Source organism: Callospermophilus lateralis, chromosome 3 (genome assembly GCF_048772815.1).
Source record: "Callospermophilus lateralis isolate mCalLat2 chromosome 3, mCalLat2.hap1, whole genome shotgun sequence".
In the NCBI taxonomy this organism is placed as follows: Eukaryota; Metazoa; Chordata; class Mammalia; order Rodentia; family Sciuridae; genus Callospermophilus; species Callospermophilus lateralis.
Window position 1 is genome coordinate 80,262,648 of NC_135307.1, and position 18,060 is coordinate 80,280,707.

Consider the following 18,060-nt stretch of genomic DNA (forward strand, 5'->3'; position numbering starts at 1 on the left):
ATTTATTATCTGCTCAATTACATGACACCATCCTAGAGTATAGACTTTTAACTTGGTAGATTACAAAAGACATGTGATTTTATTTTTAATACTTTAATGTACAGAGTGTCAAACAATAACATCACTTCTAATTTAATAATAAAATAGATACTTAGTAGTTAGTAAATTTCTGTGCATATAACATGGCATAAATCTTCCATGTTTCTCTGAAATTACATAGTATCTTTTCTGCAACTACCATGAGGGAGAATCTATAGTTCCACGCCTTCATAGGCAATCCATTTATGAAATCTTTCTATAATGCATAAGACGGCTGCATAGTTTCCTCATTGCCACTTTCATGTCTTTGTTCCTGAACGTATAGATGACTGGATTTAGAAAAGGAGTAATAAATGCATCAAAAATAGCAAGATATTTATCCAGGTGTGATGTGGGAGAAGGCCATGTGTAGAAAAACATGAGTGGTCCAAAGAACAAGACAACCACGGTGACATGAGCTGACAGAGTAGATAGGGCCTTGGATAGACCACGAGGAGAGTGTTTCCAAACAGTGAACAGAATGAAGATATAGGAAATGACTAGCACAACAAAGGAGCCCACAGAAATGAGTCCGCTGTTGACAGTGACCATGAACTCAAGTTCTCGAGTGTTTTTGCAAGCAAGTCTGAGGAGCCGGGGAAGGTCACAGTAAAAGCTGTCAAATATATTAGGGCCACAGAAAGGTAAATCTACGACAAAAACTAATTGGACTGATGAGTGGATAACTCCAATGATCCAGGAAGTGACTAAAAAGTATAGACACATTTTTGGACTCATGATGGTCAGGTAGTGCAGAGGCTTGCATATGGCCACATATCTATCAAAGGCCATGGCTATGAGCAGCACCATCTCAGTGGCCCCAACAGCATGACTAAAGAAGATCTGGGTAATACATCCCCAAAATGAGATGGTTTTGTGCTTCTTGAAAATATCACAAATCATCTTAGGAGCTGTGATTGAGCAAAACACCATATCAATAACTGAGAGGTTAGCCAGGAGGAAATACATGGGGGAGTGCAGGTGAGCATCCAAGGTTACAGTGAACACAATGACAAGGTTTCCCATTATGCTTGAAAAGTAGAACAACAAGGAGAAGACAAGAAGGAGAAACTGAATATCCCATGAATTAGTGAGTCCCAGGAACACAAACTCTGATACTACAGAGTGATTCATTCCATTCATTGCCTCAGAGAACAGCATCAGTTTTCATGTGCCCTAAGGGAAGAAAGAAATGCACAAGTATTAGTACTCAAGAAAACAAGCCTCTAACCATGGAAATAATTCTCCTGTTAACAACTCACACAGCAAAATAACTTCATCACATTTATACTGGTCTCTACTTAGAGGGATAGCTAGCTCCTAAATAGCATTCTGATTTTCAAAACTGCTACTACTAAGTTAGTTCCATCTCTAGACCTATTTCCCTTCTGCTTTTGTTTTGCATTACATGGATACTTTCTATTTCCTCCTGCCCAGTCTATTCTTCTACCTGGATGACATCTAAGGTCATCTTCAAATACTTTAGACTTTGACTTCTTATGAATGGACAGATTTCAACCAATCATATGAACCATGTCACAATTATTCATACACAGCATAGAGTTTTCAAAGTCTCTGTTCTACTGTATATATTGCTCAAATGAACTTCAAATGTTTCTCTTCTTTCCTTCAGCTTTCAGATTTTCTCTCATTCTATTCTCTATCTCACAGAATCCAATTTTCAAAGTTCTTTTTTCCCAGCTAAAACTCCCTCATTTGTGAAATCTTCCCAATCTGCCTAAATCTCTATATGCTTTCTGCACTACTAGCATTTATTTTGCTTTGCCTCTCATGATTATATAAACATCCATCTCTCCAGTTAAAATATAGCTTTTGGGGTATGGGAATCTGTCTGGTCCACATGTGCAGCCCCCACTACCACCACAATCACCAACAGTGACTAACAGTCACATAAGTGCTTCACACCAATTGAATGAAGAAATAAATAAGTGGGACTGAAGAATGGCAGTGGAGTTAAGAGAGTATATCTTGATTTAGTGAGGTTCATATTAATAGTCTGCAAATAAAGATTCATATTAATAGTATGCAAATAAAAAGTCTATACTCAAAGAACTTTAAATCAGCATACTATAGTGATGCAGCCATATCAATGTTTATAGCAGCTCAAATCACAATAACTAAACTGTGGAAGCAACCTAGATGCCCTTCAATACATGAATGGATAAAGAAACTGTGGTATATATACACAATGGAATATTATTCGGTTTTAAAAGAGAATAAAATTATGGCACTTGCAGGTAAACGGATAAAGTTGGAGAATATCATGCTAAGCGAGGTAAGCTAATCCCAAAAAGCCAAAGGCCGAATGTTCTCCCTGATAAGTGGATTTTGATCCATAATGAGGGGGGAGGGAGAATGGAGTAAAGCTGGAATGCCAGATATAATTCCAGAAGCTAAGGATACACCATTAACAAAAATCCTTGATTTTGTGTAATTCGCCTTCACCATAGAAAATGCAATTCTGGTATTACATACAGATCTTCTTTCTCCAGAAAGGGTAAAAACACTTGAAGAAATTCTGTAATTCATCAACTCTCAGGAAGCACCAAACACTCTGCTTGCTACTAAGTTAATTTTCACCTTCAGAAAGTCTCTTCTTGTTGATTCTGACTTCTTTTATCTGAATTCTTGTACTGATAGCTTCTATTACACTATTTAATTTTTCAGTGATTTTGCTAATAAATATGCCTTGGTTTTATCTTCCCACATATATTTATAAAACACTATGTGTGGGTTTCATGTATCATAATTCTTTGTACTGAATGAATGAAAAGCAACTCAAAAACAATGCTGGGAATATTTCTTGGCTTATTCACTTATTAATTCAACAAATATTTATGCAGTGTTTACAAAAGTGCTTACCAATGTGTTGAAATTTGAGATGATATGAAGATGAAAAAACTAGATATCAATTTTGTGGAATAAATGAATAGAATAAGAAATTTAATATATAAAAATAAGAATAAAAAATAAAATCCTAAGGTTGTTGTAGCAATTTATTTTCTTATTGGTTCATTATAATTAAACATATTAGTAGGGTTGATTGTGACATATTCATATATGCACACAACATGATGTGAAAAATATCATTCCCTAGTACCTTCTCTTTCCCTCCCCTCCTCGTTTCACCTGATCCCCTTGCTGTACTCTACTGGTCTCCCTTCTATTATTACTTTATAATTTGTGCATTTAATTATATATAAACAGAATTCATGAAGTATATTCATACATGGACATAGCATAATTGGCTAGACTTCTTCAAAACAATTTTAAGTAAGAACAGTATAAACCATCTTATTATTTGTATCCAAACCCCCATCATGAACTATAAACTAATCAAAACATATCTAAGAATGAACCAAAGCAAAAGAATTTATCTTGATCACTAAGGGAAAAAATATGCTTCTAACCAAAATTTTATTAAGGCTCCCCTGATATAGGAACAATGAGAATATACTAGAAAGTAGGATTATAACTAATTGTTCCTCCAAAATTGAAATTCTGACAGCAACAAAAGGCAGATAAGAATAAGAAAAGAAATGATTGTGCACTTGCCTGTTAATTAATTTATAAGGAAAAGAGAAAAACCAAAAGAGGATTTATTAGATCATTCAGAGGGAGAAAACATGATCCTATATAAAGTCTACACAAAGACAAAGCCTAAGCAGAGAGCAAGGTAGACACTTTTAGAAAATTAAATTCATTCTTAAAATCAGAAAGAAAAAATAAATAAAAACAGAAAGAAATAAATGAAAAACTGAAGAAAATAAATACAAAGAGAAATTGAATAATTGAAAGCCACAAGAGACCTGGATAGACAATTAGATGGAAATTTATGATAGAGAGGAAGCAGTGGCAGAATAGGCATTTATTTAAATATTTAATCCTTTTTCATTGGTACATTATGATTATAAATAATAGTTGGATTCATTAAGACATATTTTACATGCTAAATGTGAAATCTTAAAAGCTCCAGTGCCCCAAAATATTTTCTATTAGCATCCAGAACTGTCTTCTTCTAGCTTATCATATTGCATGCCCTGGACTCACTCACACTGCTAAGGTAAGGGTTAAGCTATGACAGACAGATAAATAAGTTACCAGATGGCTTTCCTTAACTGAGATTTTACCCACGCAAGATGTAAGAGTTCTGATAATAAAGACGTGTGATGCCTTTTAAATCTGAGTCATTACTTATGAAGGATTAGCTTGGATGGGTTGCTGCAAGTGACAGATTATGAACAGAAGCACTGTTATTCATTTCACAGGAATGACAACTAGAACTAAGAATAGGACTAATGGGACTAAAAGCAAAATTTAACCCACTCTATAAGCTCTTAAAAACAAAGGGAAAATAATACAAATAGAAAAATATCATCATACCTGAAAACCTACTCAGCTCTTGTCTTGAGTCTTCAGATTTCATGAGTACTAAGTATCCATCTCTGGGCATCAGTCTCTGAATGGCTTCCAGAGGGAGATGCTGGGCACTTTATCACTTTAAGGCATCCTGCACCCTCATGGAAAAGAGCGCATCCCCTCCTAAGATCATTGCCAGCAGGGGATAGATATTCTGCTCTGAGATTTCTAGTTCTGTCTTCATTTGAATAGAATTAGGCTATATTTTAGATTTGCTTCATGATAACTTTACATTTTAAATTTTCAGGGGGGAAAAGAGCTGTTCATTATCTCTAATTAATAAAATCATTAAGCTAAAAGAAAACTAAAAATATATTCTGAATCAGTTCCTTTCTTATGTTTTTCCATCCAGGACATGTCAGTTCTTCCCCAGTTAACCAGGTTTTAAAATTCATTTTATTTCCTGGGTGTCCTGCTTTTTATTAACTTAATAATCGAAAGACTCTCCTTTGCAAAAAGAAAATCTTTCATCCTTTTGATGAAGCCAATGTCCAACCTAATTCATCCTCTGTGGGCACAAAGAAGTTGCCAGCAACTCTCTCAGATATTTATCTGAGTTTAATATCCTTAAACTTGATAAAATCAAATAAAGATCACTCCTCTGTACCCTCCAGTTTTAATCCCCTTAGATTTTCTTCATAGGATCCATCTTTTATCCCTTTGTCCCTTTTGCCTATTCACCCCATTTCACCACCAAACCTCTCGTTGAATTGACCTAGAAAAAATTATAATAAATGTTTTAAAAACACAAACAAGAACCAGAAGATTGACTCCTGGCTGTTAAACATTGCACATCTAGTTTCCCACTTTTTTCTCCATTTTTTATCACCTAATTCTAACTGATACCACATTATTTCACTTTAAGGTAAGTTAGGTCCCTAAATGTTTATCTTCCAAGCAAGTTTTCAGGCATTCTTTTTCCTTCTTGATTCCATAAAAATGGAGTTGTTTTTTTTTAAGTGTATTTGTCGCTAGTATCTAATGAACTTCCTCTTCTTTATGTCTTAGCTCTCCTCTAAAGAAAAGTAAAGCAGACAACAAACTTGTTAGGAAGATGATAAGCATATTTGTCCTTATTTTCAATGCTAACAAATTTTCCTAAAGGTTCCCTGGTATGGTTAACAACTTAACCTTCATCTTCATCCAATCCTGAACCAAGCCATGGTACAAACTCCAGATCTGTCACCAACCATCAGCTACACCTGTGGATCTCCAAGTCATTCCCAATTCTAGTTTAAAATTAAGGTTACTTCTCTATATCCACAATAGTTCATATTTATTTTTCTGCTGTGATCCTCATCTTGCCCCTACCACCACCACCTGCTTCTGTGTGTCCTCAACTTAGTGATGTGTGCAAAGAGTAAGATGTTACCTGAGTCTTCCTCACCACTGAAGTTAAAATAATTTAATGTCTTCCTGTTCTGAGCATGCTATGCTTCCTTCAAAGCTATTCACAGACTGTTATCTCAATTACTTTGAAGTGTATCAAATGTTTCTATAAATGAAAAAATGCTAATTACTGCACTGGGGAGGCCAGTGACCAAATAAAACTATAATGACCTGGTACTGCAAAGCTAAAGTCAATTAGCCAAGGAAATTGTCTCCAAAAATGCATTCATCATGTCCAAAACAACAAGGGAAAATGCTGATAATGGGTCACAGGAGGGCAAGGTAACACTGGAATCGTTAAGAAAATCAATCTCTACCACTTTGTTTGCCAGTTTAAGTCCTCTCATGTTGAATTACAATATCTCCAGGTAATCTGATTATACTCATTTCCCAAGAGCTTTATAGACATCATATTAAATATCCTTATAAATGTCAATTTTCTCTATGAATAAATAAATTTAAAAAGTGAAATAATAAATTACCAAAAAGTTATTTTAAAACTGTCTTGTGACTTTTATTGAATTTCAAACTTTACACATTGTCATAAGCATTTTGAAATTCAGGCTTTATTTAACTCATGTTCACTTCCAAAGAAACTTATGCAGTTTCCTGCAGTTAAGTGAACCAACATAATTAATGAATTTAACAAAGGGATCCAGTTGTCAAAATAATTCATTGTCCCTTGACTATCCTTGTCATTTGGAAGCAGAAATAATATAAATAAGTGTTTACTTCAAAATATTAAAAGAAAGTAATAAGATTTGTTCTTTTTTATTTTTTGACATAGAATAATATTTCATCCTTATAGGGTACAATGTAATGTCTTCACATGTCTATGTGGTGTAAGGATCAACTCAAGGTATTTAAGTTATTCATAATCTTAAACATTTATCATTGCCTTGTGTTCAGAGGAGTAAGATAATCATATTTTTCTACTCATGGTACATTATATGCATTGGTTTATAAAGAGTTCTGTCTCTCTTTTTTACTTATTTGTTACCTTTTTAATTATTATTTTATTCTAATTTGTTATATATGATAGCAGAATGCATTACAATTCATATTATACATAGAGCACAATTTTTAATATCTCTAAAGTTTCCCTGGTATGGTTAACAACTTAACCTTCATCTTCATCCTATCCTGAACCAAGCCATGGTACAAACTGCCACTCCAGATATGCCACCAACCATCATAAATTAGAGTCACACCATTCGTGTCTTCATACATGTACTTATGGTAATGATATCCATCTCATTCCACCATTCTACCCCCACCCCCCTTCCCTAACCCTCCCTCATCTTTGCTCTATCTTGAGTTCATCTAATCCTCCCATGCTCCCACCCCAACCTCATTATGAATCAGCATCCTTATATCAGAGAAAACATTCAGCCTTTAGGTTTTTTGGGTTATTTGTTACCTTTAATCTCCATTCCCCATTACTAATTCCTTTCTCTCAAAGATAACCACTCTGGTCTTTAAAAAGTATACCCTATTGTTGTGTGTGTTACTGTGAGACATGTATTGATTTTTATGGATGTATGTATAAAATAATCTCATTCATCTCATTTGAATTGTTTTTTTCCCTCTTAGCCCATGTTGCTATGTGTACACCTTACTGAATAGCACTCCAAGGTGAGTATGCACCACCTTCTACATGCCTGATTACCCAGATTACCTCCAAGTTTTTCAGAGCCACTACATTATGATTTTGGGAGAACTGGATGATCTTCTCCAACTTAAACCCATACATCCTAATAATGTTATTATTCAGCTGGAACATGCCAGGAAAATAATACTTGTTAAAATTCTTAAACACTTACGTACTGGTTAGAATAGTCACTTTCATGAGTCTCTTGGAGTTTCACCTACCCCCAAGTTCTTTTCCCAGAAGTCTTTATGAATTAACTAATAAAAGTTAGTGCCTAAAAAAAAAGGAGTTCTCAGACTGCTCCAACTCTGGCCAGCATCTGTTCTGAGAGGTCCTAGTCTATACATGTAGTTGTCTCCTCTTTCACATATCACACTTGCTCTATAATAAAAGCTGCAATGACATCTTCATGAATGTCTCTCTGAAGATCAGCAATGACTATTATTGCATCTTCCAGAGCATTATGAGGCATTGATTCTTTGAACCAGTGATCATTATTTTATTAATCACTCTTTTATCACATAGAAAAAATAATATAAATAAGGCAAATGACTGATCTACTTAGTGATCAAGTTCCAGCCTTAGAAATAATATAATGGTAGAAAAAAACATTTTCTTCCCCCATTGTCCTTGATCCCAATGTGAAGGTATAGAGAGCAGTTGTTAATTCATCCATGTGGGCATGTTAACAGTTATAGGTCAAAGATTTGTGACACAGTATGCAAATGCCCACTCAAATAGAATTAGACTAGAGGGTCTGGGTAAAATATGGGGTAGCCAGGAGCTGACCAAGGTAATTACACAGCCAAAGATACTTCAGTAAGAATTTCTGGGGGAAACTAACAGTCAAGAGATTATCAAATATCAATTCTAAAGGCATAAAACTAAGAAACTCAAAGAGAAAGAGGCCAAGAGTTCTCTCTGGATAGGAGCAAAAAGTAACTGAGTCAAAAATGAAGCAAGAGAAGAGGATCCAGAGCAATCATGTATCCAGAGTGCCTTTACAGTCTGACCAATGTGAATATTATGTTTCCCAAAATCATGTAATAAGAAGCACTCTTCACCTCTTGGGTGTTCCTTACAAAAACTCAGTACCCAAGTCTAAAACTTCAGACAAACTCAAAATAAGGGACATTCTACAAAATACCCAACTAATATTTTCAAAGCTATCACAGCCATGAGAAACAAAATAAGACAAAGAAACTATCAAAATCAGAGGATACTAAGAATACATGATAACTAAATATAATGTAGTATCCAGGATTGAATTTTGGAACAGAAAACAGACATTAAAAGAAAACTAGTAAAATCTGAGGACAGTCCAGACTTCAGTTAACAATAATGTATCAGTGTTGCTTTCTCAGTTTGGGATAAAAGTAAAATGATAACATTAGGGGAAACCAAAATTGAGTGAAGGGCATATGGGAACCCTCTCTACCAACTTTGCACTATTTTTGTAAATCTAAATTTATTCCAAAATAAGACCATTAGAGGAGAGGAAGGGCAGTAAGGAGAGGGAAGAAGAGAGGAAGAGAAGAGACTCTGGGGACTGAAATTAAACTCCATACACATATGATGTTATCAAAATGAACCCAACTATTATGTATAATTATTTGTTCAACTATAATGCACTAATAAAAGCATTAAAAGATCTTATTTTAAAAAAGAATAAGAAATGTAAAATAGAACTGAAAATATCAGCAAAAATCAAGTGAAAAATCATGTTTGAGCATTTGTTGAAATTCTGCTACTTGACATGTAATGTACAAAATGAATAATATATGGTGTATGTCAGTGAAAAATTAACAATTCAGTTGGGACACCATACTTATCAACCAAGGCAACATGCTCTCAAATGATAAAAGACAGCAAAAGACCAGGAGTCTGTCAACCTATATTCTAAATTACTTGTTTTGGGGGGGGGGGGTACCAAGTATTGAATCCAGAGGCATTCAAAAACCTAGCCATATCTCCAGCCTGTTTTCATTTTTTTATTTTGAAACAGCATCTCACTTAGTTGCTTAGGGCCTCACTAAGTTGCTTAAGGCCTCGCTAAGTTGCTGAGGCTGGCTTTGAACTCATGATCCTCCTACCTCAGCCTCTGGAGCTGCTGGGATTACAAGCAAGTGCCACTGGGCCTGGCTCATACATTACTTTTAAGATCTTGAGCTAATTACTTAATTTTCCAGTAGCTGAACTTCCTAAAATGTGAACTTTCTAAGATGATGAACAATTTATATTACAAAAGTTTATATCTACAGTAAGTTTAATGTTTTTCTAAGTAACTGCATGTCTGTATGTAATCTTTCAGATCTATGGTACTTATTTTCTCTGTGATTCAATGGAGCTGGGACTCTGCCAACTTTATTTCTGCCATCCCCTCCTTTTTTAAGCCATACCCTTAGAGGGGGATAGAGTGCTACTGCAAGGCTGGAAGCAGAAGAAGGGGTTTGCTTCTTCCAGTTGGCTTCCAGTGGACATCCTCTCTGCTGGCCCCTGAGATTCACCCAACCACACACCTCATCTCAGCAGCCTTGGTTACTTTTTAAAACAGTAGCTGGTTAGTTGTAGTGTAAGAGGAACACCACCCACACCCTCCTCAAGAATACCAGCACCAGCCAGAGGCACCTCTCCCTCAGGGCTGTGTACTATCCCATAGGCCCTCCTTCAAACAGAGACACCAGCAGACAGCATCCACTCCTCAAGGATTTAATAGTTTGGGGGCTTAATTTTTAATAATTCTAAGGCAAAAGTTGCTTCTTACAAATGCTACATCTATGACTTTAGAGTTCATTCTTTTTCAAATAACTACTTCACTGTCAGAGACAAAATTACATCAAATTTTGTTTAAAGCTGTAATTGGGTTTTATTTGTGATTTTAGAATCAAGTGAAACCTCATTTTATATAGTACAATAGATTTCTGATGAGCTGAGCAGAGGAAGTTGGTTTTAATAGCAGCAAAAGGCTAGAAGAAATCAGAATCAAAGACAAGAAGTAGAGTGACTTCCCTTAAAGGATTAAAACAGGAGATTTCCTTGTTCCACTGACTCAGGTTGTTTGGAATCTCTTGGGTTGGTTTTGGTTTGTTTTGGTTTGGTTTCAAACCAAAATGGGCCCATTTCAAAGTTAGGATTAATTGCAGGGCACTGAGCAGAGAGAATCCATTCTGGTTTGGTCTGGCCTGCTGGGACTTAGTGTAGGCTCCTACTCCAAAATAATGGCTTCCCACAAAAATTGTATAGTACAATTTTATATTTAGTTAATAACTCTTTTTTATAAATTAATTTCATTTATTTTTATACAAATGGAGCATTTAGTTAACAACTTTTTACATCAAAATTTCTCTTTTCAAAAAAACTGGTATGGCTTCTGCCTCCTCACTGGACTTTGAAAAAAAATCATATTCACAAATAAATAGCTCACAAGTAATGTACTAAAGAGATGAAAACAAATCAGCTAAATAGTAAGACAAATCAGAGTCAGTAAAAATTAATATTTATATTTATAGTAAGATCATCTACTTAAAATGGAAAAAATAGATAATAGATAATAAACTACATACTGACTTTAAAAATGGATCCTTTAACATTTAAGTTACTCTGTTTGCCCTTATATATAGGTAAACCCACTAGTGAGATGAAGTAGCCAACCTTTCATCTTCAATTCTGTTTATAAGGCAGTTAACAGACTTATATCACAATTAAATATGGGCAGAAAGCAAAAAACAGAGCACAAGTTAGTAGATAGTGGCATTCTGGCTAAATTTAACATAGCTTACATAACATGTTTTCATCTGAAATTCAAATATACTTTGCTGTTTCATATAATACCAACTATATATTTAAGAAATTTCATTATAATTTATAAACTGAGTGCAGAGTCTTCTCATTGCTACCTTCATATCTCTATTTCTAAAAGTGTAGATGAATGGGTTTAGAAAAGGAGTGATAACTGCATCAAAGATGGCAAGAAATTTATCCAGATGTGATGTGGGAAATGGCCACATGTAGAAAAAGATTAATGGCCCAAAGAACAAAACCACCACAGTGACATGAGCTGACAGAGTGGAGAGGGCCTTGGATAAACTACCCAAAGACTTTTTTTGGACAGTCATCAAAATAAAAACATAAGAGATGATCAGAATTAAAAAGGAGGCCACAGAAATAAATCCACTGTTGGCAGTTACCATGAATCCCAGTGTATGGGTCTCTATGCAAGCAAGTTTTATAAATCGAGGAAGGTCACAAAAAAAGCTATCTAATTCATTTGGCCCACAGAAGGGCAAGTCTATAACAAAGGCCAACTGAGTCACTGAATGAATAAAGCCAATAATCCAGGAAGCAACTAGAAACAAAATGCACCTCCGTGGGCTCATGATGGTCAGGTAGTGGAGAGGTTTACATATGGCCACATATCTGTCAAAGGCCATGGCTATGAGCAGCACCATCTCAGTGCCCCCAACTGCATGGATAAAAAAGATCTGAACTACACAGCCTCCAAAGGAAATGGTTTTGTGCTTTCTGAAAATGTCATAGATCATCTTGGGAGCTGTGGAGGAGCAAAATATCAAATCAATGATGGAAAGGTTGGCTAGCAGGAAGTACATGGGGGACTGTAAACGAGGGTCAGAGGTCACAGTCAGCACAATGAGAAGGTTTCCCATCAGACTTGCTACGTAGAACACACAGGAAAAGAAGAAGAGGAAGATCTGGGTTGCCCATGAATTGGAGAGTCCAAGGAACACAAACTCAGACACCACAGAGTGGTTGGCTTCATCCATTGCCTCTGTCAGCAGTGATGTCACTCATGTTCCCTGAAAGAAAGTAAAGGAACACTCTTAAGATAAATGGCACTGATCTTGGCAAAATCATGGGCAATTCAAAAGTTGTCAGAAAACCAAACAACAGTTAATTTATTCTTCTGGAGACAATTTTAATCATAAAGCAATTCATATTCCTCTGTTATATATTTTATTGCCAAAAATATATTGCACAGAATAACTTATTTCACTTTTTTTATGGAAACCTCTATCATGTTTTTAAGTATTAATTTATAGTCATACTTCATATAAAAATACAAACTAAAAAACTTTTTATACATTAACTGTAGAATTAAGTGACTGTGGGTTTCATAACTTGGATATTCCTCAATATATTAATACCATATGTATAAAAAAATACCATATGTATAACCATATTCCCAATTTCTTTCATAATCTTTCTATGCATTTTTAAAGGCATAAATTTCCCTTATTTGTAAGACATAAATTTCCCTTATTTTTAAAGTGGAAAAAGTGAGTTATTTTAGAAGAGAGCATTAAATACAAGAGCAGAGTTTGGCAAATCATGGCACTCACCGTGAGTGCTGGAGAAACTTGTGTAATTATAGGTACTGTGGAGGAGATTCTGACTAAGAGTTGGGGGAGAAAAAATGTGAGCTATCAAGTAAAAGAGGTAACCAGAATGACAGCAGTGAGTCATAAATCCCAAGTAAAGGAGTACAAGTAAGAGTGAATACAGAAATGTTAAAAGTGTTAGAAATGTTCTTATTTACTTGTATTTAAAGATGTTTAACCTCATGAAATAAATGCATGCTAAAATAGCAAGATACTTGGGATTTTTTCTTATCATTTTGTCAGATATTTACACATTTGACAAAATTCAGGGTATTGGGGAAGGAGGCAAGCAGTCTCATACCGAGTAATGGAAAAACACACTTATAAACATTTGTCAATTTGGAAACACCCTCTGAACTTTTACATGCTCCGGATACTTTGACTCAGCTGTTCTACTTGTAAAAGGGGGAAATTTTTCTGAACATATGTTTGTGTACATGGACAAAGTGGCCAAAGAAATAACATTTTTTTGTTATTTTTGCTAAAGCATTGGTTTTTTAATTTAATATTTATTTTTTAGTTGTAGTTGTACACAATACCTTTATTTTATTTATTTTTACCTGGTGTTGAGGATCGTACCCGGGGCCTTGCACGTGCTAAGCAAGCACTCTACCACTGGGCCATAATCCCAGCCCCTAAAGTATTGTTTTTAAGAGCAAAAGCTTGACAATGCAATGTGTAGACCAGGAGACTAGAAAAATAACTTTCCATGGAGTACTATGCAGTCATTCATAATACAGAGGTAGACTTAATGTACTTAGGGCAGACAGGAGAGAGGTCAGTAATTTCCAGCACTACATTTTGCCATGTGGTTTTAAAAATAAAATAAATAGGTAGAAAACATCTAGATTAATACCCAAAAGCCTGTTACTGATAATTGTCTCTAAATTTAAAAAGTAATGAAGGAGAAGAGAACTTTTACTTTTCACTTTGTGCCTATCCTAAATTTTGCAGTCAGCATATACCAATTTCATTCTTACAGCAAGGTAAATGTATGTGGATTTTGAAATTACACCATTTGTATCTTCAGAATGACCAAAGATATAATCATAATCTATCTTTGTGACTCCACTTCTCCTTTTACCTCACACTCTAAACTAAATTACTTCTCTGCTAGAAGTGTATCTGGATGGCATTTTCTTTTCCCTCATGCACACCCTCGGCTGTGCTTCACTCCCCCATCCACTGGGCCTGCAGTGCCCTCGCCCTCATGACACTTCTCTAATTCTTTCCATTCTCTCCAACACCCCACCCAGCAAAATTCCTTCTTCCATGAAGTATTCTTTGATAATTTTACTTTCGTATGCACTAAATGGAGATGAATTTTTCATATATTTCGGTAACCAAACCAAAAACACTAATAATGGTAGACTATTCTTAGGGTTCCAAAAAGGGACCCATTTGAATTCCCTGTTATTATAGATAATGTTTCTCCAATATGCCTTTAAAAAGTCTTTTTCAGACTTTCTCATAACAGTATAAATGACAATCATATTCATAAAGAGCAGCTCAACTTAGAGTTAGATTCTTTTTATGGTGGTTATCATTAGAAACCTCCCCCACTGAAACAATTGATCCAAGCAAATGATTGAATTCTGAATTGCTCCACTAGAAATTGGCAGTTATTCTATAATGTGCTCAATTCAAGCTCCATTCTAAACCCTTTTTAATTTTTACACAAAATCTTGTTTTTAATCTCTAAAATTTTCATGTATATTACATTATAAAGATTTTTAAGGGCTGGAGCTGGGGCTTAGTGGTAGAGCACTTGCCTCGTAAGAGCGAGACCTTGGATGCGATCCTCAGCACCTCATAAAAAATAAATAAGTGAAATAAAAGTATTGTGTCCAACTGCAACTAAAAAAAATAAATATTAAAAAAAGATTTTTAAATTAGATGTATTACTAGTGTTGGTAGAAATTTGGAAAGCAGACTTGTATACTGGGTAGTTCTGCTTTCTAGCCAGTTTTCCATGTTCTATCTATTTTGAAATCTTGGGGCCTCTAAATTTCCTATGTACATAAATGAATAGACCATAATGAATTTCCCCTTTATGTATATCCATTAGAGTAGAGGGAAGAGAAGAGGAGAGGGAAAGGGGAGTTACTGGAACTGAAATAGAGCAATTATATTCCACACTTGTATAATTGTGCTTCAATGAACCCTAATATTATGTGTAACTACAAAGAACTAATTTAAAAATATTTTTAAAAACTTGATGTCTCTAGCTACCACACTTTGAGCCAGGCATGGCAGCATAGACCTGTAATCCCTGCTGAAGCAAAAGTATCTCGAGTTTGAGACCAGCCTGGGTAACACTGGAAGACTCCATCTCAAAAAGAAAAAAAAAATCTAGGTACCACTTGGTGTTAGTCCTCACTAAATGACATCCCTTTTTAACACAGGCAGAATAATAGTTTGGATCTGAGCTTTCAGTGAATATAGAGTGAAAAGTTGTCTTGTTAGGTCACTAATATAAAAGGAAAATAAGTTATTAGTGGGGACAGGCAACTAAACCCCAGGTGTCTTTGCAGTGTTCTGAACCCCAGGATTATGTTTTAACACAGAGCACCCATCTCTGCCTATACTCCCACCATTAAGAATAGAAGGAGGACAAAGAAAACCATCTACTGACAGCTGACTCTCTCCTCTGCTCAGGTCTGTTCATTCCTGTACAGGCCAGTATAAAGAGGAAATGAACTATAAATCACATGAGCTTACCACCAATTGAACAAAGCTGATAATTACAGAGTTTTAGAAAGTTAAACAATGTTTGGAGTCATTCAGATAAAGATATGTAGTCCTCTACTTTCTAATCTTTGGTCTCAAGTTACTAACAAAGTTTAGTTAAAACTAGACTTCCTGGGTAATATTAAAATTTGCAAGGAAGCATTTCAATCTGATGATGATAAAAGTTCCTCCATTGGTTCACTAGTTTTCTCTTCCTGAAATGAGTAGAAAGAGTTCAGGACCTATTCAGAATATAGGAACAATATATGTGAACTTGAAACAGAGCTACATGCTTCAAAAATAATTGTTCCTACTACTATCAATGCAGCAAGACTTGTAGACTGCTAAAATCTGAATGGCATTTTACTAGTAAATGTAAAATCCTTTTATTTTTGAATTAAGGAAAACAAAGTATATGGAGGGTAAATGACTCTGCTGAAGGTATAGAACTAGTTAGTAACAAATCCAGAATTAATATGTTTGACTCTTGGCCTCATCAGTCCAGGTTTTTTCCACTTGGCATCTTGTCTGTGACCCCAAAACCATAATATGCCAAATCTACAAAACAGCAAGAAGAGACGATTTTGAAAGTTTCACCACAAAAAAAAAAATTACAAATGTTTAAGGTAATGAAGATGCTAATTATCCTGATTTGATCATTATACAAACTAGACATGTATCAAAACATCACATTGTACTCCATAAATCTGTACAATTATTGTGTGTCAATTAAACTTTTTAAAAAGACAACTAAAAGTGGATATATGTGTGTATTTCTTTAGTATTGTCCAAAATTCATATTACTTCAGCTAGACAAATCTTACACTCTTAACTTATTCTTTTCCTAGAGATCCATGTGCACAACATCTGTGCAAACACCATCAGAATAGCCCCCGCAATACTGAACACAAAATCATAATTTGAGTCTATTCATCCTTTGGTCTTCTATATTTCAATTGTTGGTAAATTAGCTGCAATTCCCCTTTAAATAACAGAGTTTGTTTGTTTCTTGAGATTTATGAAATTCTCCCTCAGATAACTGTGTGTTTCAACTTGGAGTTCTGATCCCCATCAAAGACGGTTCCCATCCATCTAACCTACCTGGACCAATGTTAAAATTATCATGGACTTAGAAGACCACAAAATGCAGAGTTCTTGCCTTTGAAACATTATCATTGCTTGGCATAAAAAGTCACAGGTAATACCTCCACAGAGGCAAAGTAACTAATTAGCAGCACTGAAAAATTACTTAATGCTGTTGTAGAATCCTGGGATTGGCTTCTTGAGCACATTTGGCCAAGGGAATTGTTTCCAAGGACCACAGATATTTGGCCACAGTAATCAAACAGAAAAATCGGTAATGGGTCACTTGAGAGGAAATAGGAGAGAATAGGGATGTGTGTGTGTGTGTGTGTGTGTGTGTGTGTAAAAATTTCATATTTTTTAATCTTTTTGCCTGTTTGTTTTTCTCATTTATGAGGGAAGAAACTCCACACAAATGAAAATAAATACTTTCCAAAAAGTGAAAATAAAGCATATCATCTCCACAGGAAGAAACAAGGGAGAGAGAAAAGTAGGAACAGTGTCCTTTGATGTGGAATCTGAATGTGCTCCGTGTCCCATAATAAAGGATAACTAAATTAGAGGTAGTAAAATGCACAGCTGTCTGGTCAATATTTATTTAGTTCTTAATTATGTGTGAGATATGGAAAAATGAACAGGGTGTCAGCAGAGCAACAAAAGGGGATGGACTCAAAATGCTAGTGGAGGTAGGATAAAGGAAATCACTAGCAGTGTAACCTCTCATAGCTTAGGTCTTTTCTGTTATAAAAAAAAATCAACAGAATTTTTTAAATCTGATTATATTTTATTTATTTACCTAAAAAGTATTCAGAAAGTCAATGAAAGGGCCATTCATAAACAATACTCTGTATCTATTTTCTATTGGTGTATAACAAAGTAGCTTACATCAATAACATTTTACTTGCTCATGAATCTACAATTCAGGCCAGGCTTGGCTGGGTAGTTCCTCCCCTGGTCTCATTTGGGCTTCCCCAATGGCATCAGTCATCTGGCAGTTTGACTAGGTTGGAAGGTTAAAGATGGCCTCACTCAGGTTTAAGACAACCTTAGTGTAGCTTATAGACTGGGCCTCTCTTTCAAGGGAGTCATCTGTCATTCAGTATTTTTGCCCAAGCTTCCATATATGGTGATGGAGAATGCCACAAGAGGGCACAAGTGGAAGCTGCAAAGCAACTTGTTGCCAAAGTTCCAGAACTTAGAAAACATCCCTTTTGCTACATTCCACTAGTCAAAGCAAGGGACAACACCAAGACAAATTTAAGTTGGAGAAATAGACTTCACTTGTTGACAGAA

At 35.2% G+C, this 18,060-nt stretch overlaps 2 protein-coding genes across 2 annotated transcripts; both read right to left on the reverse strand.

Moving 5' to 3' along the window:
• Nucleotides 1-282: 282 nt before the first annotated feature.
• Nucleotides 283-1,236, reverse strand: LOC143393954 (olfactory receptor 4F15). The gene has a single exon (XM_076848448.2). It carries the CDS (start codon nucleotides 1,219-1,221, stop codon nucleotides 283-285), a length of 939 nt encoding a protein of 312 aa, XP_076704563.2. The 5' UTR covers nucleotides 1,222-1,236.
• Nucleotides 1,237-11,400: 10,164 nt separating this feature from the next.
• On the reverse strand, nucleotides 11,401-12,357 carry LOC143393955 (olfactory receptor 4F6). Its single transcript, XM_076848449.1, has one exon. It carries the CDS (start codon nucleotides 12,337-12,339, stop codon nucleotides 11,401-11,403), a length of 939 nt encoding a protein of 312 aa, XP_076704564.1. The 5' UTR covers nucleotides 12,340-12,357.
• Nucleotides 12,358-18,060: the final 5,703 nt, after the last annotated feature.

Coding starts and splice junctions, on each gene's coding strand:
- LOC143393954 (XM_076848448.2), bottom strand. CDS start 1,221: ATGAATGGAATGAATCACTCTGTAGTATCAGAGTTTGTGTTCCTGGGA.
- LOC143393955 (XM_076848449.1), bottom strand. CDS start 12,339: ATGGATGAAGCCAACCACTCTGTGGTGTCTGAGTTTGTGTTCCTTGGA.